This window comes from Bufo gargarizans, chromosome 1 (assembly GCF_014858855.1).
Source record: "Bufo gargarizans isolate SCDJY-AF-19 chromosome 1, ASM1485885v1, whole genome shotgun sequence".
NCBI classification, from domain to species: domain Eukaryota; kingdom Metazoa; phylum Chordata; class Amphibia; order Anura; family Bufonidae; genus Bufo; species Bufo gargarizans.
Window position 1 is genome coordinate 243,666,870 of NC_058080.1, and position 26,705 is coordinate 243,693,574.

The 26,705-nt window shown below is 41.5% G+C and overlaps 1 protein-coding gene across 1 annotated transcript in view; it reads right to left on the reverse strand.

The window, feature by feature from the left end:
- Positions 1–16,264: 16,264 nt before the first annotated feature.
- LOC122924568 (microsomal triglyceride transfer protein) overlaps positions 16,265–26,705 on the reverse strand; it is a 121,181-nt gene continuing 110,740 nt past the window's right edge. The window contains exons 16-18 of the mRNA XM_044275801.1: positions 25,810–25,934; positions 21,261–21,431; positions 16,265–18,433 (exon numbers count right to left, since the gene is read on the reverse strand). Coding sequence (XP_044131736.1) covers positions 18,265–18,433; positions 21,261–21,431; positions 25,810–25,934 — 465 coding nt within the window. The 3' untranslated portion in view covers positions 16,265–18,264. The remainder of the gene's footprint in view (positions 18,434–21,260; positions 21,432–25,809; positions 25,935–26,705) is intronic.

The following is a 26,705-nucleotide window of genomic DNA, read 5'->3' on the forward strand; positions in this document are numbered from 1 at the left end:
CACCCCAAGGTATTCCGTGAGGGACATGGCGAGTTCATGGAAGTTTTATTTTTTGGCACAAGTAAGCGGAATTTTTTTTTTTTGTATAGACTTTTGTTTTCACAAAGTCTCCCTTTCCGCAAACTTGTGACAAAAAGTTCAATCTTTCATGGACTCAATATGCCCCTCAGCGAATAACTTGGGGTGTCTTCTTTCCGAAATGGGGTCAGATGTGGGGTATTTATACTGCCCTGGCATTTTAGGGGCCCTAAAGCGTGAGAAGAAGTCTGGAATATAAATGTCTAAAAAATGTTATGCATTTGGATTCCGTGAGGGGTATGGTGAGTTCATGTGAGATTTTATTTTTTTGTCACAAGTTAGTGGAATATGAGAAAAATCAATTTCTGCTAACTTTTAACAAAAAAAAATAATCTTCTATGAACTCGAAAATGAAATAAATGGACGGCACTCGCAACAGATGGGGTTTATGGATGTAGTTTATTAGATTATAAGGGTTTAAAAAGTGTCAATTGGTAGTTGACAGTCTAAAATGGTATTAGCATATAGTGGATCTTATAGTGTGTACTCTTTTAGAATTAGTGATGGGTAACTGATAGAATGGATGGTAGATAATAATCAGTGACTGAATAATTAAATAGTTAATAAATATATATAAGTTAATAATTAATAGGTGACAAGATACTGATTCTCATAGAATATATATATATTTATATATATATATATATAATATATATATATATATATATATATATATATATATATATATATACATATATACATACAGTGGGATGCAAAAGTTTGGGCAACCTTGTTAATCGTCATGATTTTCCTGTATAAATCGTTGGTTGTTACGATAAAAAATGTCAGTTAAATATATCATATAGGAGACACACATAGTGATATTTGAGAAGTGAAATGAAGTTTATTGGATTTACAGAAAGTGTGCTATAATTGTTTAAACAAAATTAGGCAGGTGCATAAATTTGGGCACTGTTGTCATTTTATTGATTCCAAAACCTTTAGAACTAATTATTGGAACTCAAATTGGCTTGGTAAGCTCAGTGACCCCTGACCTACATACACAGGTGAATCCAATTATAAGAAAGAGTATTTAAGGGGGTCAATTGTAAGTTTCCCTCCTCTTTTAATTTTCTCTGAAGAGAAGCAACATGGGGGTCTCAAAACAACTCTCAAATGACCTGAAGACAAAGATTGTTCACCATCATGGTTTAGGGGAAGGATACAGAAAGCTGTCTCAGAGATTTCAGCTGTCTGTTTCCACAGTTAGGAACATATTGAGGAAATGGAAGACCACAGGCTCAGTTCAAGTTAAGGCTCGAAGTGGCAGACCAAGAAAAATCTCGGATAGACAGAAGCGACGAATGGTGAGAACAGTCAGAGTCAACCCACAGACCAGCACCAAAGACCTACAACATCATCTTGCTGCAGATGGAGTCACTGTGCATCGTTCAACCATTCGGCGCACTTTACACAAGGAGATGCTGTATGCGAGAGTGATGCAGAGGAAGCCTTTTCTCCGCCCACAGCACAAAAAGTGCCGCTTGAGGTGGGCTAAAGCACATTTGGACAAGCCAGCTTCATTTTGGAATAAGGTGCTGTGGACTGATGAAACTAAAATTGAGTTATTTGGCCATAACAACAGGCGTTATGCATGGAGGAAAAAGAACACAGCATTCCAAGAAAAACACCTGCTACCTACAGTAAAATATGGTGGTGGTTCCATCATGCTGTGGGGCTGTGTGGCCAGTGCAGAGACTGGGAATCTTGTCAAAGTTGAGGGACGCATGGATTCCACTCAGTATCAGCAGATTCTGGAGACCAATGTCCAGGAATCAGTGACAAAGCTGAAGCTGCGCCGGGGCTGGATCTTTCAACAAGACAATGACCCTAAACACTGCTCAAAATCCACTAAGGCATTTATGCAGAGGAACAAGTACAACGTTCTGGAATGGCCATCCCAGTCCCCAGACCTGAATATAATTGAAAATCTGTGCTGTGACTTAAAGAGAGCTGTCCATGCTCGGAAGCCATCAAACCTGAATGAACTAAAGATGTTTTGTAAAGAGGAATGGTCCAAAATACCTTCAACCAGAATCCAGACTCTCATTGGAACCTACAGGAAGCGTTTAGAGGCTGTAATTTCTGCAAAAGGAGGATCTACTAAATATTGATTTCATTTCTTTTTTGTGGTGCCCAAATTTATGCACCTGTCTAATTTTGTTTAAACAATTATAGCACACTTTCTGTAAATCCAATAAACTTCATTTCACTTCTCAAATATCACTGTGTGTCTCCTATATGATATATTTAACTGACATTTTTTATCGTAACAACCAACGATTTATACAGGAAAATCATGACGATTAAAAAGGTTGCCCAAACTTTCGCATCCCACTGTATATATATATATATATATAAATATATATATATATATATAGAAAGGTGTATAAGGTTTGGGTGGGATGTCCCCTTGTGACACGGAGTCAAGTGTCTGGCTGTCTATCAGCACCTTGACCCCATCTCCCCGGGCGACCTCTCACCCCCATTCATTATATCGAGAATAGACCCATCCAACAAGACTTTATACATCCTATAAGATTTTATACATCCTATAAGACCACTATATATAACAAGGAATACACAGATTCCCTTAATCAACTGACACGTTGGAATACATATCTATATATAGCACATATATTTATTTTTATTGATATACTTTTTACCAATTTTTTCAACTTTTAATTTTTATGGTCACTAATGAAAAAAAAATTCTATATATTTTTACATTTTTATATTTTTATGTTTTGAATATTTATACATATATTCTTAACATAGTAATTATTATAACTTCTGTACATTTTAGTGAACTCTGGACTACGGCATCCATTTTTTATTATTCATTTTTATTATCCAGGTTTTAGAATGATCAGAGGAGGAGTTCACAATCCCCTCCTCTCAATTAATCAATTAATTAATCAAAACATTAAGGACTAGAGAGTATATATGGGCAAAAAGGACTATGGCTACTCATACCCACTGAAGAAGGAGCTGAAGGCTCTGAAACGCATATGGGGAGAGAGCAGCCATAAGTCCCATAATTTATACTGGCCAGTATATAAAAGTTTGCATTGGATTAAAAAGTCTATATTGGAAAGAAGACCCGCCATTTCAAATCATCCCGCTGAAAAAAAAAGAAATCTCACTAAACGGAAGTGACGTCACCGGAGGAGAAGAAAGCGCGCGACGGCAAGATCTCTGTAATCCACGTGCACAGCAAGGTCGCCGCCGACTACTTGGACGGCCGGAGAAGCACAGAAGAAGACTAACGTACCCTTGTGCCATTTGCTTTCCAGGTGCAGAATCGGCATCTAATATTAACGCAAACCTGAACATAGGAGCAGATATTGGAAAAATATACCTACAAAGATTTATCTGCACCCATTCTATTAGTCTAAGCGTTCACTGGATAAAACATCACTTGGATCGATCCATTATTAATATGAACTACCTCTATATGAACTCTGAATAACTCTTTTGAACTATATGAATTCTGTGATCTTCTTTGGACAGCTTTTATGAACTTTTTTATGAACATTTTTTATGGATTTTTGTCTGGACTATATATACGGTTATCAAACCCTTATACACCTTTCTCTCTCTCTCTCTCTCTCTCTATATATATATATATATTCTATGAGAATCAGTATCTTGTCACCTATTAATTATTAATTTATATATATTTATTAACTATTTAATTATTCAGTCACTGATTATTATCTACCATCCATTCTATCAGTTACCCATCACTAACTCTCAAAAGAGTACACACTATAAGATCCACTATATGCTAATACCATTATAGACTGTCAACTACCAATTGACACTTTTTAAACCCTTATAATCTAATAAACTACATCCATAAACCCCATCTGTTGCGAGTGCCGTCCATTTATTTCATTTTCTATTTTTGGGTTAGCTTCTTTGGACTGAGCACAGCTATAATTCTGTCACTAGAAGTGAGCCACCTAAACTGCAATTTTTTTTATCTTCTATGAACTCGCCATGCCCCTCAAAAGTGATCTTTTTAAAGTGCCGCAGCGATTTTACTGTGTTTTTGCAGTGATCAGAAAAAAAAAATTCTGGCACTGCGGTGGGGCGTACTGAACGCAAGTGTGCGCACAAGATCAGGCCTGATCGGGCGAACACTGCGTTTTTTTTGTAGAGCCTATAGAACAGGGCTGGCCAACCTGAGGCTCTCCAGCTGTTGCAAAACTACAACCCCAGCATGCCCATACTGCCTACAGGTATCAGCCTACAGCAAAGCATGGTGGGAGTTGTAGTTTTACAACAGCTGGAGAGCCACAGGTTGGCCAGCCCTGCTATAGAACATGTCCTATTCTTGTCCGCAATTGTTGCGGACAAGAAAAGGCATTTTCTATATAGTTCTGGCAATGTGCGGATCCGCAAAATGCAGAGAGCACATTGCTGGTGTCCGTATTTTGTGGATCCGCTGTGTCCATGTTTTGTGGATCCGCAAAACACATACGGACGTCTGAATGGAGCCTTACAGGGGGCGATCAATGACAGGGGGGTGATCAGGCAGTCTATATGGGGTGATCACCCCCCTGTCATTTATCACCCCCCTGTAAGGCTCTATTCAGACGTCCGTATGTGTTTTGCAGATCTGCGGATCCACGGATCGGATCTGCAAAACACATACGGACATCTGTAAGGCCCTATTCAGACGTCCGTATGTGTTTTGCGGATCCGATCCATGGATCTGTAAAACACATACGGATGTCTGAATGGAGCCTTACAGGGGGGTGATCAATGACAGGGGGGTGATCAATTACAGGGGGGTGATCAGGGAGTCTAATATGGGGTGATCAGGGGTTAATAAGTGACAGGGGGGGGTGTAGTGTAGTGGTGTTTGGTGCTACTTATTACAGAGCTGCCTTTGTCCTCTGGTGGTCGATCCAAGCAAAAGGGACCACCAGAGGACCAGGTAGCAGGTATTTTAGATGCTGTTATCAAAACAGCGTCTAATATACCTTTTAGGGGTTAAAAAAAAATCGCATCTACAGCCTGCCAGCGAACGATCGCCGCTGGCAGGCTGTAGATCCACTCGCTTACCTGCAGTTCCTGTGTGCGCGCGTTCACAGGAAATCTCTTGTCTCGCGAGATGACGTGCCGGCGCGTGAAGGTGCCTGAGTCAGCCGCCTCCGGAACGCGATCCTACGTTAGGCGGTCCGGAGGCGGTTAAATAGGAGTTGGCATACACCTGCCATCATTTAAAGTGCCTCTGATTATCCCCAAATAAAGTTCAGCTGCTCTAGTTAGTCTTTCCTGAAATTTTCTTAGTTGCATCCCACAGCAAAAGCCATGGTCCACAGAGAGCTTCCAAAGCATCAGAGGGATCTCATTGTTATAAGGTATCAGTCAGGAGAAGAGTACAAAAGAATTTCCAAGGCATTAGATATAACATGGAACACAGTGAAGACTGTCATCGTCAAGTGGAGAAAATATGGCACAACAGTGACATTACCAAGAACTGGATGTCCCTCCAAAATTGATGAAAAGACGAGAATAAAACTGGTCTGGGAGGCTACCAAGAGGCCTACAGCAACATTAAAGGAGCTGCAGGACTATCTGGCAAGTACTGGCTGTGTGGTACATGTGACAACCATCTCCCGTATTCTTCATATGTCTGGGCTATGGGGTTGGGGTAGAGTGGCAAGACGAATGTCTTTTCTTACGAAGAAAAACATCCAAGCCAGGCTACATTTTGCAAAAACACAACTAAAGTCTCCCAAAAGCATGTGGGAAAAGGTGTTCTGGTCGGATGAAACCAAGGTTGAACTTTTTGGCCATAATTCCAAAAGATATGTTTGGCCCAAAAACAACACTGCACATCACCAAAAGAAAACCATACCCACAGTGAAGCATGGTGGTGGCAGCATCATGCTTTGGGGCTGTTTTTCTTCAGCTGGAACTGGGGCCTTAGTTAAGCTAGAGGGAATTATGAACACTTCCAAATACCAGTCAATATTGGCACAAAACCTTTCTCCTCTTTCAGCATGACAACGAGCCAAAGCATGCATCCAAATCAACAAAGGAATGGCTTCACCAGAAGAAGATTAAAGTTTTGGAATGGCCCAGCCAGAGCCCAGACCTGAATCGGATTGAAAATCTGTGGGGTGATCTGAAGAGGGCTGTGCACAGGAGATGCCCTCGCAATCTGACAGATTTGGAGTGTTTTTGCAAAGAAGAGTGGCCAAGTCAAAAGACTTGCCAAGTCAAAATGTGCCATGCTGATAGACTCATACCCAAAAAGACTTAGTGCTGTAATAAAATCAAAAGGTGCTTCAACAAAGTATTAGTTTAAGGGTGTGCACACTTATGCAACCTTTTATTTTTATATTTTTTGTTCCCTCTACCTAAAAGATTTCAGTTTGTTCTTGAATTGAGTGGTACAGTTTATAGGTCACATTAAAGGTGGAAAAAGTTCTGAAATGATTTATCTTTGTCTCATTTTTTTACATCAAAGAAACCTGACATTTCAACAGGGGTGTGTAGACTTTTTATATCCACTGTATATATATATATATATATATATATCTGTAGTGCCAGTATATAATGCTTCTCCATGCCCTCCTGTACTGCCAGTATATATGTAATGCTCCCAATGTAGTGCCAGTATGCATATAATGACCCTCTGTAGTGCCATTATATAATGTTCCTCCATGCCCCCCTGTCGAGCCACTATATATATGTAATGCCCCCCAGTACACAATACCCCCCCCCATGTTCCCCTGTAGTGCCAGAAAACTGGCACAAGAGCAAAATAGATCTTCCCCATAGTATTGTACCACATAATGCGTGGTGTAAAAATGATGGTGGATTTATTTTTTCCCCATTACCCCTCTAAATCCATCTATAAAATTTGTACCAATAAAAACTACCACTCATCCCACAAAATAACAAACACTCATACAACTACATTGGTGGAAAGAATTCTGGCTCTTGGTAGGTAGTGATGCATAAAAAAATAAAATAAACATGCTTTTATTGTTCAAAAATGCTAAAATGTAAAATCTATACATATTTTGCATTGCTGTATGGTACTGATCTGTAGAATAACGTTAACATGCTATTTCTGTGGCAGGGTATACCGTGTAAAAAATATATTGACAAGAACAATGACAGAATTTCAGATTTTATTCTCTCCCCTTACAAAAAGGAATAAAAATGTACTGTATTTGTCCCACAAAAAATGAACCCTGAAACAGCTACCTGGACTGAAAAACAATGCAGAATTGAAAAAACTAAAAGAAATCCCTAAGAGCCAAAAGTTAATATCTTTTGGAAAACTGCACTACAGATGGGGCTTAATGTGGTGCATAATGTAAACATTCGAGAGGTAAGGTCATTGATGGCAAGTATGTATCCCTGAGGCTTCTAGTCTCAGTGTTGTAAGTCCTGGAAGGTCTAGGAGTCTGTTGGTTAGAGTTGTAATTTGGGTCCATGATTTAGGAGTGACTGAAGAGCTTGGGTGGGAAAGTCACTCCCATACGCCACCCCGGGTGTTCCTTGCCTCAACCAGGGGACAAACTAATTTTAAAAAGGCAAACTTACACTGAGCAGCATGTGTGCTGGTCTGAGAGCAAGACCCACTGAGAAGACCACTCTGCAGGTGAGAAACCTGTGTCACATCTTATAGATACCTGACTTTAAAGGCTATTTAAACCTTTAGGGGAATTTTGTACTTATTTCAAGCTAAAAATCATTTTTTTAATGGGTCTTTAATAAAAAGAATATGGAATGATTTATTTGTGTACATAGCTGACATGGTCTACTAGCTGCCTGTGGATTTTTGGTCTTTTCCGTCAGACCAGGAGCAGACGGACTCCTTATCTCTGCTCTCTGACCTTATAAACACTCATTATAGCTCAGTTCTTATCTTACTGATAATAATGTGTCTTCAATAATAGTTTATGACCTCTCAGTAGTTTAGAGATAAGGGTCATTAGGGCACAAAGTGAAGGTAGGATGCACACTGCTAGAAAAACTCTTTGTGACAGAATGGCTCAATATTTTTAATAAAGGACAATAGAAAATATTATTTGTAGCCAAAAATGAGTAAAATGCAATCATAAACAAAAATTGTTTCCAGAAGTGTACATAACCTTTAAGAACATTTATTTTTCATGAACTTTTACTTGTTACTGAAGCGAAGCTGTATAATTTGCCGTTTGTGGCCAATAAATCCTGGACAAGGAAATTGTATCTCTTCCAGTGTGTGCCTGTATTGCCCAACTAAGAGACTGTTTAAAGGGTCTCGTTTCACAATACATATAGAAGATAGGCAAAAATACAAAAAAAAATAACTACATGTATACTTTCATAGTTTAATATATCTGCTTTAACCAGAAAAATGCAGTGTCATATAATCCTTGCAATCTTCCTTCTATAATTCTGCCAGTTACATGTACAGTACTTTGCTCCAAATGCATCATAGCAATAATGCCAGGTTTTCTGCTGTGTCTCTCATCTGGGGTGAACTTGTGTACAGGGCATTTATTGTTAGAGTGAGAGCAGATTGGGGCCGGGCTGGGGAGACAAAAATGAGCGAAGGTCAATAATAATTTCTGTGGATTTGGGGCAGGGTCGGACTGGCCCACCAGAGGATTCTCCGGTGGGTCCAGTCTCTGAAGCCATAGTGGGCCCCAAAGGTCCAGGAGAAAAATCCTATTTGGAGCTGCCTTTAAAGCCAATTACTCGCCACTAGAGTGTATTTCTTTGATTGATTTAAAACCTAATTGACTTTACTGATGATATACGACTTGGGCCCCAAAAGTGATTTCCTCTGGTGGGCCCAAGGAACCCCAGTCCAACAGTGATTTTGGGTATCATGTTTTATATGATGAGGATACTTTATTACATGCCTGCATGATGCCCATGTAAAATGTGGCAATGTCCAGAGGATGGTCTTGCTAGTGCTGGAGCGGTTGAGGGAGGCATTTGATTTTTTAAAAGTAAATTTTAATATCATTACTTCCTGATGAGCAGGAATTTTCTGTAATAAATAATATTGCATTAGAAAGATTCATATGGCAACAGATTTAGAATTGTAAATATATGGAGAAACATGGCAGGAAGGAACAAACAAAAATATCTCTTAAGGCGCCTTTACACATGGCATATTTTGTTGCAGAAATCTTCTGCGACTGAAAATCAGTTCTATACATCTGAATGGAACTTGTAGAAATCCATGTCCTTCCCACCAAAACAACCCCATTCAGGTGAATGGAACCGATTGCCATCTGCAGACATTTTCTGAAACACAATCTGCCACGTGTGATGGCCACTTATTCTCCTGCGTCTGTCCACCATGCAGCTCTTGTTTGTGACTTAGTCGGTGTCCATGTCTCCAATGGAACTGTCATTCAGATTTGCAGATAGCATAAAGTATCCGAGTGATAATCTTCTTGACTTTTTAAATCATTTCTGATCCAAAGGTTGAAGCGGGACCTGCAGCCATTTTTACATGGTTGTCATAGTGCGTTGTACAGTACACACATTTGCAAGATACCATATTTTTGGAAGATTAACAGCAGTTTTGTTGTTCTTGTAGTCATGGTGTCTCTGAGCTTTCGGCTGTTACCTTGGGTCTCACAGCTGTTCAGCAGAAAGCCACAGGCACTCTCATTATGCTCAGCTGTCGGAGCAGCTAATAACCAGTGCACTGTCATGTTAACTGACCTCATGGATATTGTATGCATCGTGGCTGGAACTAGAGCGCTTTACAGAAGACTCATTTACTCCACAAAAGATGTGGGTGACAAAAGCACATTTATATTACTTATTACTTCATCCATTTCTGTGAATTTTCCCACTCCGCATATTTTTACGTCAGTAGCAAGACATGTCCGGTATGAACTGGTCTCCATTGCAGTTATGTGCTGTATATGGGACTGTGCTCACATGTTAATGTTTAAATGCCACAATAGAGATTTACTGTTCAGTCCTACCTACCGTAGTATCCCACTAATGACTAGGCCTGAAAAGGCCTTAGACAGTTATTCTAGGACTTAGATATTGATGGCCTATGCTCAGGATAGGTCATCAACATCAGATCCAGGGCGTAACTATAGGGGGTGCAGGGGTAGCAGTCACTACCAGGCCCAGGAGCCTGAGAGGGCACAAAGACCCTTGTGATGCATTAGAAGACACCCGAATTATAGAAAGTGCATGCTGGTCAAGTTACACCTCTGGCTGTAGGGAAGGGGTTAGGTCAAGAATTTGGCATGGGGGAGGTTGCAGTTTCAATTTTTGCCTCAGACAGCACGAAGGCTATGTGCTTCACTACTCCTGGCCACAAAGCACTGAACTTGCACCAGGGCCCATGAGGCTTTAGCTACACCGCTGATCAGATCGGTGTGGGTCCAACAGCTGGTATTCCCACCGATCAGCTGTTTTGGGAGGCCACTGGTGCTGAAAACTATACAGTGAACAGAAAGCTCCATCCACTTGTGTAGTTTCCAGCGCCAGTGTACTGCAGCTCAACTCCCATTGACTTAAATAGGAGCTGAGCTGTAGTACTCCGACACAGCCACTACACAGTGGACAGAACTAGAGGTGGGACGACGAATCCGTCAAATCCCTCGAATCTTGCTGGATTCGTGGGATTCGTAGACTCGATCACGACCTACGATAATGGGATTCGTTGTCGACGAATCCTGCTATTGAATAATCGGCCAATTCGTTGCTATGCGGGCGGGGAGCGGGCAGTTTACTTTAACTTTAAATCAGCGCATCTTTATTACCTTACAGTGAAGCTCCAGTAACAGGCAGCGTGGGCGGCGGTGTAACGTCATTCACTCATGTGACGCGCCTGCTTCATTCATAAAGTGGGCGGAGCAGGCGCGTCATGTGAGTGAGTGACGTTACGCCGCTGCCCACTCTGCCTGTTACTGGAGCTTCATTGTAAGGTAATAAAGATGCACTGAACCCGATTTAAAGTTAAAGTAAAAGTTACTGCCGGGCCGGGGCTGTTATGGGGAGGGGGATCTGTGGATGGCACTGTTATGGGGGATCTGTGGATGGGGCTGTTATGGGGGGATCTGTGGATGACCAATATAGCATAAGATGCTATATAGTGTCATCCACAGATCCCGCTCCCCATAACAGCGTCATCCACAGATCCCGCTCCCCATAACAGTGTCATCCACAGATCCCGCTCCCCATAACAGCGTCATCCACAGATCCCGCTCCCCATAACAGTGTCATCCACAGATCCCGCTCCCCATAACAGCGTCATCCACAGATCCCGCTCCCCATAACAGTGTCATCCACAGATCCCGCTCCCCATAACAGCGTCATCCACAGATCCCGCTCCCCATAACAGCGCCATCCACAGATCCCGCTCCCCATAACAGCACCATCCACAGATCCCTCCCATAACAGCACCATCCACAAATCCCCCATAACCGTGTAATCCACAGCTCCCCCATAATAGTGTGTCCTCCACAGATCACTGTTTCTTACACCGTTTACACATTTCTTATGTACTGGATTCGTAGAATTCGAGATTCGAAAGATTCAATATATTTAAGAACCTTTTCGGATTCGGATTCGAAAAAAATCCCACCTCTAGACAGAACCATGTGCTTCCGGCTCCATCCACTGTATAGCTTCTTGCACTAGCAGCTGCCCAAAACAGATTGTGTGGGTGTGAGGTGACAGATCACCAATGATCTGATATTCAACACCTATCCTAAGGATAGGCCATCAACATCTAAGTACTGGAAAACCTTTTTAGGGTAGTGTGACACACACATTTTTTGTTAGTTTTTGATGCAGTTTTTAGCCAAAGCCAGATGGGAAGAAGGAGTATAAGTCCTTCCTTTATATTTCTCATTCCCTTCCATCCCACTTCTGGTTTGGGTTCACAACACTGCATCAGAAACTGCCACAAAAATCTGTGTGTGATCCCACCCTAAATGACATCACATGGTGGTTTAACAGCCCTATCTTTTTTTTTATAATTTCAAAACTTTATAATTTCTAATTTTTTTTTAAAGATATGTATGTTTTTAGAGAAAAAATTTGCAAAAAAAAATCAAATTTTCAAATACCGTATATGCCGGCGTATAAGACGACTGGGCGTATAAGACGACCCCCAACTTTTACACTGAAAATATAGAGTTTGGGATAAACTCGCCGTATAAGACTACCCCTTTTTCAAACACACAGCAGTACATTACTGCATCCCACCACCATCCCTGGGTACCTCTGCCATCCCTGAATCCCACCACCATCCCTGGGTACCACTGCCATCCCTGCATCCCACCAACATCCCTGCATCCCACCACCATCCCTAGATACCACTGCCATCCCTGCATCCCACCACCATCCCTAGGTACCACCGCCATCCCATGGTATCACCACCATCCCTGCATCCCACCACCTTTCTTGTCCTCCCTCCCTGCCTCCCAGACCCTAAACATGTGCCACCTATACCCTGAACATGTTTTTGTTATGTTATTCTTTATATTCACATTCACATATGCACATCTGCGCCGCACTTAGATACGCTGCACGGAGATCTCGCACATGCGCAGGAGCGAGATGCGAGCGGCCGTGAGGATCCCGTGTATCCACGCTCGCCGCATGAAATCTCGCACATGCGTAGGAGCGAGATGCGAGCGGCCGGGAGGATGGCGGTACAAGGAGCATACAAGGTACAGAGCAGGGGGGAGGCATACAAGGTACAGAGCTGGGGGGAGGCATACAAGGTACAGAGCAGGGGGGAGGCATACAAGGTACAGCGCAGGGGGGGGGGCATATGCCGTGGGTTACATCGCAGCTCTCAGCTGCTGGGGATACAAGGCAATAGCCCGGGCTCTCTCTGTTGATAATTCGGGCGTCCCGGCACTGCAGCGCCCGCCATACCCGGCGTATAAGACGACCCCCGACTTTTGAGAAGATTTTTTATGTGTTAAAAAGTAGTCTTATACGCAGGAATATATAGTTCTTTCTTCTTCAAATATTCATATTAATACCAAAATTATTAAACAAGGTTCCCTATTTTGAATGAAGGAACTAGAAAACTATGGCACTGGGTATTTTATTTTTTCTCTTATTTGTATTTTAGTATATTTTCCTTACTTATTTTTTTATTGTATTTTTGGCATGTAATATGTCCACCAAGAGGTCATTAAAAAGAGTCATTCAAATTCCCTGTGGGGCCATTTTACACATGCAGAGCTGGTCTGGCTCTGCTAAGACCTAGCAGCTCTGCTCTGCCCGAGACACCCGGCGATCACATATTTGCTGGGCCCAAAAGAGCAAGCGACAGTCACATCCTCTATTAACTATGTAGTGCTCATTGAGCACCATGCATGAAGGAAAAGAAAAAACAGAAGTGGTAATAAAATGCTTCTGCTCGTCTTCAGGAACCCAACCTGCTCTTGCTAGATTGCAGGCCCAGGAGCTTTAATCCTGCACTGCACATGCATGGCACTCTGGATTAAAGCCCAGAACCCAACACTGTGCATGTACCAGTCTTGGTCAGTAGTTTTACATTACATTTTCTAGTACACATTTCCACTCGCAGATTACGTAGACAACTATGTGTAAAAAAATGTGAACTGTCAGAATAATACTCGAGACAATGATTTATTTCAGCTTTTATTTCACATTCCCAGTGGCACAAAGTGGCTACAACTAGTGGTGGAACTACTGCCATAATGGCTGCTACGGGGCCAAAACACTAATGAGGCCCGAAACCCAGGCCCCTAAGGCTCCATTCACACGTCCGCAAAATGGGTCCGCATCCTTTCCGCAATTTTGCGGAAAGGGTGCGGACCCATTCATTCTCTATGGGGACGGAATGTGCTGTCCGCATCCACATTTGCGGATCCGCACTTCCGCATCCGTGCTTCCGTTTCCGCAAAAAAATAGAACATGTCCTATTCTTGTCTGCAATTGCGGACAAGAACAGGCATATTCTATTATGTCTGCAATGTGCGGTCCGCAAAATGCGGAAAGCACATTGCCGTTTTCCGTGTTTTGCGGATCCGTGTCTCCGTGTATCCGCAAAACACATTGCGGACGTGTGAATACAGCCTAAACATAATTAACTTGTACCTTATCCCCCTCCTTGCAGGGAGGTGCAGCGCTAGGGAGGAAGGAGACAAATATTTTAGGCCCCCTGCCCCAGGCACAAGGTCAATTTACCCAGTTTCTGAGGACCCTTCGCTCAATTGTATCTGCAAGAAACCTTGTATATGGGTTACTAGATAAAGGGGGCACATAGTTTATACAAGGGGCTAAGGAAGCACTATATAAAAGGGGAAGTGAGCTTGTGGCACTATATACAGGGGTACTAAGCATGTGGCACTTTATGTGTGTGGCACTACATACATAGGGCAACGCGCATGTGACACCATTTGCAGGGGGTACAGAATGTGTGACACTATATGGGGGCAGTCAGCATTTGGCATTACCATTAAGAGCAGTGTGTGTGTGTGTGGCACTATTTCCAGTTGACATAGTATGTGACATGACAGTATTCAGGGGCAGAGTGTATGCTGCTATTATTTTCGGGATACAGTGTGTGGCACTAAGAGGAGTTTGTATTAGTATATAGGGTGCCAATGTGTTGGTAAAGCAAGAAGCTGAAGACATCTGGGCAGCAAACTCTGTAGAAACGACTCATGACTGGGAGGAGGCATCATTGTCTGAACTGAATGGTGAATAAATTGGGAGGAGACGTTACCTGTAAGTCACTAAATGTATACGTTTATTCTGCCACTCACTGTGTCTGATCAGTGCTGTCGTCACTCCTATGGTGTCATACCTTTACACCTGTTCAGGCCATACTAGAACCTGTAGTTTCATGCTGAACATGTCAGGGGATAACTAGTATATGTTAATCCAAAGGTGGCACGGTGCATGGGTGTGTACTCTCGCTTCCACAGGAGCTGTATCTACCAGAAATATACCAGGGTGACATGCTCGACTCGATGATAGACCAATAAGTACTCAATGGTAGACAGTGGTTGGCTGAAGCGGTCATGTGCCATACACCAGCGGGTCACCCCTGCTGCTTGCGAACAAGGCGTCAGGAGTCAGGTGTGGAGTTCCCTCAGGGAGTCAGGGTAGGGGGGAGTGGAAAGGCCCCACTGAGAAGTTTGCTATGGGGACAAGAACTTTTTAGTTATGTCCCTGGCAACATCTGTATATTACTTATTGCAAAAATAAGAATTAGCTAATTCTACTTGTTTTTTTAGTTTTCTGTTATTTGAAATAAAAAGAAAACTAGACATGCATTTCATGATCTTTTATTTTAAAACAGTTTTTACTTTGTTACACGTGTAGAGATATACTTCACATTTTACTGTAATATGATGTTTTCTAACGTTTATATGGGGTTTACCAGTATATTCATAGGTTAGTACCATTTTATGGATGGCATCATGGGGCATTGAAAACTTAGAGGCCAGGAGTGACAACCTTGTCTCAGATCCTACTATCCAATATTAATCATTTTTATCTTAAATCTCTTTAGAGTTTCTCAAATGTGTCTATTTATTGACCCCACAGAAAACACCTTTAGTTTAAAGGAATGGATTTAATCTCAAAATACAAAAATGTTGCTGCCTGAATGGTCAATTTATGGAATGTTCTTGAGGAAGAATTAGTTTGGCAAAAAGTGTATATTGATTTAAAGAGGGTTTCCAACCACATATATACCACCTATCCACTGAATATATGATAAATGTTAGAGTGGATGGTGGTCCAATTTTCTGCAGTTTTTGTCCTGCATGGTTAAATTATAGCCTAGCTGCAGAGTATATAAGTTTCAGCTTTACACTAAACTATGTATAGCCCTTATCTCAGAATTCCTGACATCTCATAAACACTTATTATAGCTAAAATGTTATCTAACTGAGCGGTCAGTAGTTTAGAGATAAGGGCTATACATACAGGTGAAACTCGAAAAATTTGAATATCTGCAAAAGTCCATTTATTTCAGTAATGCAAATGAAAATCAATTGCATTAATGCAGCTTAAAATTTGAATTTTGTGAAAAGGTTCTATATTCTAGGCTCAAAGTGTCACACTCTAGTTAGCTAATGAATCCATACCCCCCGAGCAAAGGGGACCTGAGATTGTGACTTTGGGGTTTCATAAGCTGTAAGCCATAATCATCCAAATGATAACAAATAAAGGCTTGGAATATCTCGCTTTGCATGTAATGAGTCTATCCATATGTTAGTTTCACCTTTTAAGTTGCATTACTGAAATAAATGAACTTTGCATGGTATTCAAATTTTTGGAGTTTCACCTGTAGCTTTTAGAAAAGCAACATGACTGGACTCCTGGCTAGGCTGAAATGTAACCCTGTGGGACAAAAACTGCTGAAATTGTTTAAAGGGTATTTCTGGGATTTTAATATTGATGACCTATCCTCAGGATTGGCCATCAATACCAGATCGGTGGGGGGCTGACACCTGGCACCCCCGCCGATCAGCTGGTTGAAGGGAAGGCTTTACTCCATATGAGTGTTGCCTTCCCTTGTTTGTTTACCTGCTCTCTGTTGACAGCGCAGAGGTGAGCGGGTGTAATTACAAGTCGTACCATTCATTTCAATAGGATGGCTCATTCCTATTCATGTGTATGCTGAATATGTCTGATTGCCAGCTGAAGGTCAGGACGGAGTTTTTCCGAACAATGACAATGACAAATTATTCTATTCTATTAAAGGGGTTTTCAAAGATTTTTTTAACTGATGACCTGTCCTATGGATAGATCATCAGTATCTGATTGGTGGGAGGCCGTGATGTCACATGGCCTAGGCAAAGCTGCGAGAAGGCCATGGCACAAACATCTGATTGCCGGGTCCTGGGTGTCCTGGCAGGGTCCCCACTGATCAGATACGGATGATTTATCCAGAGGAAATCTAGGAAAATCCATTTAAGTATTTTTTTTTTTACTTTCCTCTCTCGATCAATTTGATTTTGTTGGTATAAAAAACGCTGAGCTCAGTGGATATTTTTAAACCACCTACAGTAACTGTGTAAATCTATATTTATCTATCTTAGGGATGCCCAAACTTTTCTGGTCTGAGGGCCACAATGTCAAATTAAACCAAGTCCAAGGGCCACAGTAATACTTAAGGGTGCTACCAAAAATATCTGATATGTGCCAGTTGCACTTCTAGTACTCCCACCTATTGGGAGATAGAGGGTCCTCTTTTCTCTGTTTCATACATACTCCAGATAGGAAGAGAGTAGGCAAGTATGTGGCTCTCTCCTTTTTAGTTTACGCGAGATGCTGAATCAGTCACGTGTTTTATTACTGACATAATCTACAATGAAGATAGCTGCACTTATGAAGGGCCACCCCTTATCTACTCCTTTCTGGAGTGTCACACAGAAGTCAGGGGGCCCCCATTCTGCCAATATATGGTGGTCCCAGAGATGGCTACACTTTGCACCATTACACCATTAGTGCAACTGTCTCTGCCCCCACGATACACACCTCTCCACTTTTCTTGACACGAAAAATACATGTGAGCAGGTACTAGACACAAACAAGCATAACTTGACTTGACAGAAGGTTGAAGGGTCCAAAGAATACAATCGAAGGCTACATGTAGCCCCTGGGACGCAGGTTGTGCACACCTGATCTATCTTAATCTATGGAGGATTTCTTAAAAGACACTACACGCCCAGTGAAATCCATTGATGGACAGCCCTGGTAATTCTTGATAATGACTTTAAATTAAGATATATTAACTGTAATTCTCACATTGAATGGCTAATTCCAACCCATCTATGATACCTTCCTTCTGTCTTTATAGTTTAACCCACATGTTAATGCTATCAGTTATTCTTCATAGGCTCTGATATTCTTTAAAATTTTTATGATGGCTTCACAAGGTAGTAACACATTAGTTTTTCTGTTCAGTATGTACTGACCAGTGAATAAAGCAGGTTTCTTACCTATATAAGGGGCCAACTAATCTGAGCAGCCTCTGCATTTTAGGGATAATACAGACCTTTTTCTAACAATATTAGTGCACTTAGTAACCACTACAATTTATTTATTTCCTAACACTTTACAAATGACTTTAAATAGTAAATATGTAAACTTTATGCATGCACCAAACAAATACAGTACATACACAACCCTCCAATCATATTCACTGGCGCAATGCAATGATATGACTCTTTAAAACCAGCTGTCTGTGGAATCTTGTTGCTCTCCAAACACTACCCTGCACATATTCGAGTTCTCCTGATGAAGAGGAAGCTCAGAACCCATCATGCTTTGTACTTTTCCTTTTCGAGATACGTATGACTTGCCACAGGGCAATTTCTCATACTTAGTGATGTATCGCCTGCAAAATGAAAACAAATGCTCAGGAGATTCATTAAATATCAAGCCTTTTTGTATTTTACTATTTATACAGTAAGGTGGAATACAGAGTGGGCTCAGCATGCTAGTGGAACCTGCATTCTATGAACAAATGGAGGCCGGCACCAAAGAGGTATTATATAGTGTGGGTTCGGCATGCATGAGGAGCCTGCATCCTCTGAATATAATAGAGGCCATTTTGGCACCATAAGAGGCATAATATAATGTGGGATCGGCATGCATGTGGAACCTGCATTCCCTGAATGTAATGGAGGCCAGTATGGCACCAGTTAATGTGTTATTTTGTGTTAGGTTCCCGTCTTACTGAGATCACCTTGACGTTTGGCAGACGGGCCCAAATAATTTTGTACAAAATGATTTGCCAAGCATCTCAAATTTATTAGCGTAGCATTTGCACCAGAATACTTTCTATTATTTTGGCATTATTGTACTTTATTTGGTTTGCAGAGTGCTGTTACATTGTATATATTTTTTTGCCTTTGTGCTTTCAGCCATGGCAACGCGCACCTGCGCACTGGATGTGTTGACTAACCCCAATTTTTCTTTGCAGTATCTACAAATATATTACACATATATCAAACTTTTTGTATAGTATCTAAATGTATGTTAAACATGTTCAATGCAGCATATTACATTTTATCATAATACTATAATTGATTTCCAGTAGTATTATTTAAAACTCTAGCCCAAACCACTTACAAAGTTATGTTACTTTACACTTCAACCTAGTTTCATAGTAAAACTTCATAGACAAGGTGCTTCATTTTATTTTATGCAAAGTTCCATATCTCTGCCATAGAGATAAATTGTAAAATACTGGCTACCTGAAGCTGCCACTAGAGGGAGCTTACTACATACTTTTTTTTACCTCTGTCGGGATAATACAACCAAATGATCATGTTTAGAGTGTATGTCTAAACCTCCTATTGTAGTGGATACGGGCAGCCAGAAATCTATAATTTAACTCCATGTCTTAACAGGGAATTTAGGGCTATATGTCAAAAGATTTGGTTCCAACCGTGATGGAGGAATATTTTGTAGTTCTTTCACCTGCAATGGTGGCAGGGAGCTGGATATCCCTCTCAACATCTCACTCTGCTAATGTCTTTATAGAACATTGCAAGGCATAATGAATCTTTGTCGACCCTCTGGGTTGCCAACCAGAATTTATCTTTTTTTCTGGACAACTTACCCCAAAATCACAAAAACCATAATGAATGATAAATATAATAAGTAATACATATCTATAACTCAATATACTGCTAAAAACTCATTACTGAGAAAACGCTGGTAATATGTTCATAATTACCTCCAAAATAATCTAGTCAAGTAAAACCCTCCTCAAAAAAAATCACCAAAAAACATCAATTTTTTTTTTACAGACACAGAATAAAGTTTCTTATTTTTACGGACTGTCTAGAAATCTCTGGATGGTTGGCAACCCTGCCATCTTTACATATACAATAGTAGGATGCAGAAGAAGCTATCCTCTCTGCTTTATATATTTTTTTCTAATGGACAAAGTCACCTTTATTATTGCTGACAAGAATCATGTTACATAACTAAAATGTTCAGGAAATTATTCTGTCATTTACCATACATGCCCACATATACCGTATTTTTCGCCCTATAAGACGCACCGGCCCATAAGACGCACCTAGGTTTTTAAGGAGGAAAAAATAAAATAAAAAAATTTGAACCAAAAGGTGTGCCTAATGGTGTTATGTGGGATCTGGGGATGGCACTGTTATGGGGGGGTTGGTGGATGGCATTGTTATGGGGGTCTGTGGATGGCATGGTTATGGGGATCTGTGGATGGCACTGTTACAGGGGTCCGTGGATGGCACTGTTATGGGGGGTCCGTGAATGGCACGGTTATGGGGATCTGTGGATGGCACGGTTATGGGGATCTGTGGATGGCACGGTTATGGGGGGCACTGTGGATGGCACTGTTATTGGGGACTGTGGATGGCACTGTGGATGGCACTGTTATTGGGGACTGTGGATGGCACTGTTATGGGGGATCTGTTGATGACACATAAATAGCATTTTACGCTATGTGTCATCCACAGACCCCCATAACAGTGCCATCCATAGAATGACCCCCAATAGGGATGAGGGGCCGGCATCCAGCTCTGTAACTACAGCGGGCCCGGTGCAGTCACTGTATTCTGCTACACCGGGCCCGCTCACTGTAGGAGTCTTAACTGCAGGCAATGCTAACAGTAGTCTTTTATGCAGCCTGTACTTACGATACTAACTTTCCGGCAGGCAGCGGGCAGGAGGCTGAACTGGCGGGCGGGCGCTTACAACGTAACTCACTATGTCACGCGCCGGGTCTCCCTTCTTCATTCATAAAGTGGGCGGAGCCGGCGCGTGACATAGTGAGTTACGTTGTAAGCGCCCGCCCGCCAGTTCAGCCTCCTGCCCGCTGCCTGCCGGAAAGTTAGTATCGTAAGTACAGGCTGCATAAAAGACTACTGTTAGCATTGCCTGCAGTTAGGACTCCTACAGTAAGTGGGCCCGGTGTAGCAGAATACAGTGACTGCACCGGGCCCGCTGTAGTTACAGAGCTGGATGCTGGCCCCTCCTGCCTCATCCATGCCTACTAATACACCCGCCACCGCACTGCGCAGCATGTGGTCGGCGGTATACAAACTCAAGTATTCGCCACATAAGACGCACTGCCTTTCCCCCCCCCAATTTTGGGGGGGGAAAAGTGCGTCTTATAGGGCGAAAAATACGGTAGTACGTATCTCATATGGCAAAAAATAAAAATAAAAAATTACCTGAAGGGAAACGTCCCTTTATCCATTTGCATGCAAACCAAAAATGGATATGATGAAAACTTCACAGTTGTAATAAAGTTGAAGGATGATTCTGTTTCGAGGCGGGTTTCCATACCAACATTAGCAAATTCCGAGTCTAGGGTTATGTTTCCTATAATAACTATAGCCCCACTGTAAAGTAAAAGATAACATGACATCAGTGAGTTTTCAATCACTTTTCATAAATTTTTTGGGGGAAGGTCAAGTGACCCCCAAAAATCTGTGATTCAGCCATTTAGATTTTTTTTCCATTACACCATTCACTGTACGAGAATAAGTCCTTTTATAGTTTAACAGTTCTAGCATTTTGACACGTGGTGATCTTTATTTTTAAAAGAGGGAAGTGGGTACAATTTTAATTTTTATATCCTTTTATTATATATATATATATATATATATATATATATATATATATATATATATATATATATATCAATCACAACTTTTTAAAATTTCTTTACATTTATTTTTAGGGGATTTTAACATGCGATCATCTGAATGATTCTCCCATAGACTGATTTACCACTGTTTATGGGAGATTCACTATGTTTCTGTTTCTATCAAACCCAGCCGAAGTCAGGGCTTCATAGGAATTTAGCTGTGACAGGCCTTGGAGCCTTCTGAATATCAGAGGCCACTATAGCAACTAAACGGCTCTTGTCATAGGGGAACAGTTTGTAGCCCTCCCAGAAAAAGCCAACTAAGATGCCATGGTAAAACCTCAGGCACCTGGTGGCTATGGTGCCCACTTTGTTTCTCAGCGGCCTCCATCTTTAAAGTCCAGACATCCAGCATACATGTATGCCTGATGTTGGGAAGAGGTGAATTGAACCCTTTCAGGCCTGATTTTTTTTTTTGTTTTTCTTTTTGCGTTTTCGTTTTGCGCTCCCTGCCTTCCCAGAACCATAACTTTTTTTGTCTGTTCACATAGCCATATAAGGGCTTGCTTTTTGTGGATCAAGTTATACTTTCCAATGCCACCATTTAATATTGCATATGATGTAGTGGGAAGCGGGAAGAAAATTCCAAATGGGGTGAAATTGCTAAAATAAAGCAATTCCACTACAATTTTTCAGGTTTTTTATTTATGACTGATGCCTTATACGTATAGTTTTTCTTGTGTTTTGATAGTGATAAAAAATATTAAAAAGTGGGGAAAAAATAAGTTTAATTTTTTTGTTGCCATATTTTGACCCCTATAACTTTTTTGCAATTATGTGTATGGAGCTGTATGGGGGCTCATTTTTTTGCAGGGTGATCTGAACTTTCCATTGATACTGTTCTGGGGTGTGTATGACATTTTGATCACTTTTTATTAAATTGTTTTGTAGAAAATGAAGCGACCAAAAATGGCGAATCGGCCATTTGGACGCTTTATTCCGTTTTGCTGTTTGCCGTATAGGGAATATATTTTTATACTTTTATACTATGGCCGTTTTTGTCCATCGCGACACCCATGATGTGTATTTATTTTTTTAAATTTAGTTTATTTTTTTTACACTTTATCGTTACCATAGGGAGCTATAACATGCAATCATTAGATTGCTGTTATCATAGACTCCAATGCACTTGCATTGGAATCTATGATGATTTTACTACTTTCCTATGGAGCCCTATTACAGTCAAGGGCTCCATGGAAATACTATGCACACGGGGAAGGCAGAGCACCACCGGAAGCACGCACTTCAGGTGTTTCACACACTCAGGTGCCGTGGTCAGGATTGGTCAGCATCTGAGGGGTTAAATGTCTGCGATCGGAATTACTGACGGTTGCGGACATGAGCCGCGGGTGTCTGCTATAATAAGCAGGTGGCCACCTGCTGCTATAGCACCCGCTCCGCTCAGGAGCGGGCGCCATCTTTAAAGACACCACCAGTGTGGTTAAAAATGGTGACACAGAATGGTTTGGAAAATACAGTATGCAAGATCCAAAAGGTATGAAATTGATTCTCTATTCATTCTCACTCTTTTACAATCCAACATACTATGCATATATCCTAGCTTGTACAGTTGCAAGAAAAAGTATGTGAACCCTTTGGAATGATCTGGATTTCTGCACAAATTGGTCATAAAATGTGATCCGATCTTCATCTTAATCACAACAATAGAAATCACAGTCTGCTCAAACTAATAACACAAAGAATTAAATGTTACCATGTTTTTATTGAACACACCATGTAAACATTCACAGTGCAGGTGGAAAAAGTATGTGAACCCTTGGATTTAATAACTGGTTGAACCTCTTTTGGCAGCAATAACTTCAAACGTTTCCTGTAGTTGCAGATCAGACGTGCACAACGGTCAGGAGTAATTCTTGACCATTCCTCTTTACAGAACTGTTTCAGTTCAGCAATATTCTTGGGATGTCTGGTGTGAATCGCTTTCTTGAGGTCATGCCACAGCATCTCAAACGGGTTGAGGTCAGGACTCTGACTGGGCCACTCCTGAAGGAGTATTTTCTTCTGTTTAAGCCATTCTGTTGTTGATTTACTTCTATGCTTTGGGTCATTGTCCTGTTGCAACACCCATCTTCTGTTGAGCTTCAGCTGGTGGACAGGTGGCCTTAAGTTCTCCTGTAAAATGTCTTGATAAACTTGGGAATTCATTTTTCCTTCGATGATAGCAATCAGTCCATGCCCTGATGCAGCAAAGCAGCCCCAAACCATGATGCCCCCACCACCATACTTCACAGTTGAGATGAGGTTTTCATGTTGGTGTGCTGTGCCTCTTTCTCCACACATAGTGTTGTTTGTTTCTTTCAAACAACTCAACTTTGGTTACATCTGTCCACAGAATATTTTGCCAGTACTGCTGTGGAACATCCAGGTGCTCTTGTGCAAACTGTAAACGTGCAGCAATGTTTTTTTGGGACAGCAGTGGCTTCCTCTGTGGTTGCCTTCCATGAAATCCATTCTTGTTTAGTGTTTTACGTATCGTAGATTCGCTAACAGGGATGTTAGCATATGCCAGAGACTTTTGTGAGTCTTTAGCTGACATTCTAGGATACTTCTTCACCTCATTAAGCAGTCTGCGCTGTGCTCTTGCAGTCATCTTTACAGGACGGCCACTCCTAGGGAGAGTAGTAGCTGTGGTGAACTTTCTCCATTTGTAGACAATTTGTCTTACCGTGGACTGATGAACAGCAAGGCTTTTGGAGATACTTTTATAACCCTTTCCAGCTTTATGCAAGTCAACAATTCTTAATCGTAGGTCTTCTGAGAGATCTTTTGTGCAAGGCATCATTCACATCAGGCAATGCTTCTTGTGAAAAGCAAACCCAGAACTGGTGTGTATTTTTTATAGGGCAGGGCAGCTGTAACCAACACCTCCAATCTCATCTCATTGATTGGACTCCAGTTGGCTGACACCTCACTCCAATTAGCTCTTGGAAATGTCATTAATCTAGGGGTTTATATACTTTTTCCACCTGCACTGTGAATGTTTACATGGTGTGTTCAATAAAAACATGGTAACATTTAATTATTTGTGTGTTATTAGTTTAAGCAGACTGTGATAGTCTATTGTTGTGACTTAGATGAAGATCAGATCACATTTTATGACCAATTTGTGCAGAAATCCATATCATTCCAAAGGGTTCACATACTTTTTCTTGCAACTGTATACTCTGTTACCATTTGCTGATTTAAAACATTGGGGCAGATTGACTAATACTGTTGCACTTTGCACTGTCTAAAAAGAGATGCCAGTGGATGTGGACCACCAGAGTATAGTGCATTAAACTATGAGAATAAATAAATCACTGCAAAGGTGCACTACAATATATGCAAATGAAAATACAAGCCTTGTATTTTCATCTGCATACATTGTAGTGCACCTTTGCAGTGATTTATTTATTCTCATAGTTTAATCCACACATTATTCTATATCCGCTGCCAATATCCTCCATTGTATGCATTATTTGCTGGGGATTGCCGTTTGCTGCGGATCACATGTGGAGGTTTTGCTCCCCCGGTTATAAATACGCTACAGTATTTGGGGTTCTAAGCATTTCCTCCCATTTAGTCCACTTTATTCAGTGATTTGTCTCTATATTTTTCTTTGGTAACATTCTGGTGCACCTGGTAGCCTGTGTCACACTAGCCTGTTATAGGTGGGACTCACAGCCTCTTCCCTCCTCCCATTGTATTTGTGACCTTACTTTGGAGGTTTGTGGAAGCTTGGCTGTGAGTCGGACCTTAGCACCTATCAGACAGTGTTCACACACTATAGGTAGGTTTAGCGGTAGGTCCTGCGCCAACTGAGATACCTTGACAGGGTGTGCGGGCTCCAATATGTTCTTAAACTGAATATATTGGCTAAAGTCTCATTTTAACATCTAGCATGAGGGTTTAGCCTTGTATTTTCATTTGCATATTTTGTAGTGCACCTTTGCAGTGATTCGAGAAACAAATGCAGCAAACAGATTACTGACAAAATCCTATTAGGAAGATGCTCCTAGCAAGTGATTTATTGTACATGCAGATAAAGAGTGTGGAACAGGTTTTCTTACCGATTATTAACACTGGTTTTGGATTCCCTGTACCAAAGGCTGAAATCCATCCCTCCAGAGATATCAATGGCCAGTCCGCCCTGGAACTCTGCACTGGCTTGCAGCCCAGACTGCAGCTGAATAGTCTAGGAAAGTTAAAGCATGGTGTCATTACCAGACCCAGTGGTGGGCAATCTGAAAACAGTTTTTACTTTATTATTTCACAATATCATGAATATGTATTTAATGTAACAGCCAGGACAATAATATCTATATATGCAGGCCATAGAGTTCGACAACATATAAAAAAAAAAAAAACATATAATATATATATATTTAAAAAAAAGATACCGTATTTTTCGCCCTATAGGACGCACCGGCCCATAAGACGCACCTAGGTTTTTGGGGAGGAAAATAAGAAAAAAATTATTTTTAACCAAAAGGTGTGCTTTTGGTGGGTTTGGAACTAATGGTGGTCTGTGGATGGCACTATTACTGGGGATCTGTGAAGGACACTGTTATGGGGGGATCTGTGGATGACAGACACTGTTATGGGGGGGATCTGTGGATGACAGACACTGTTATGGGGGGGATCTGTGGATGACGGACACTGTTATGGGGGGGATCTGTGGATGACCGACACTGTTATGGGGGGGGGTCTGTGGATGACGGACACTGTTATGGTGGGATCTGTGGATGACGGACACTGTTATGGGGGGGATCTGTGGATGACGGACACTGTTATGGGGGGGATCTGTGGATGACGGACACTGTTATGGGGGGGATCTGTGGATGACGGACACTGTTATGGGAGGGATCTGTGGATGACGGACACTGTTATGGGGGGGATCTGTGGATGACGGACACTGTTATGGGGGGGATCTGTGGATGACGGACACTGTTATGGGGGGATCTGT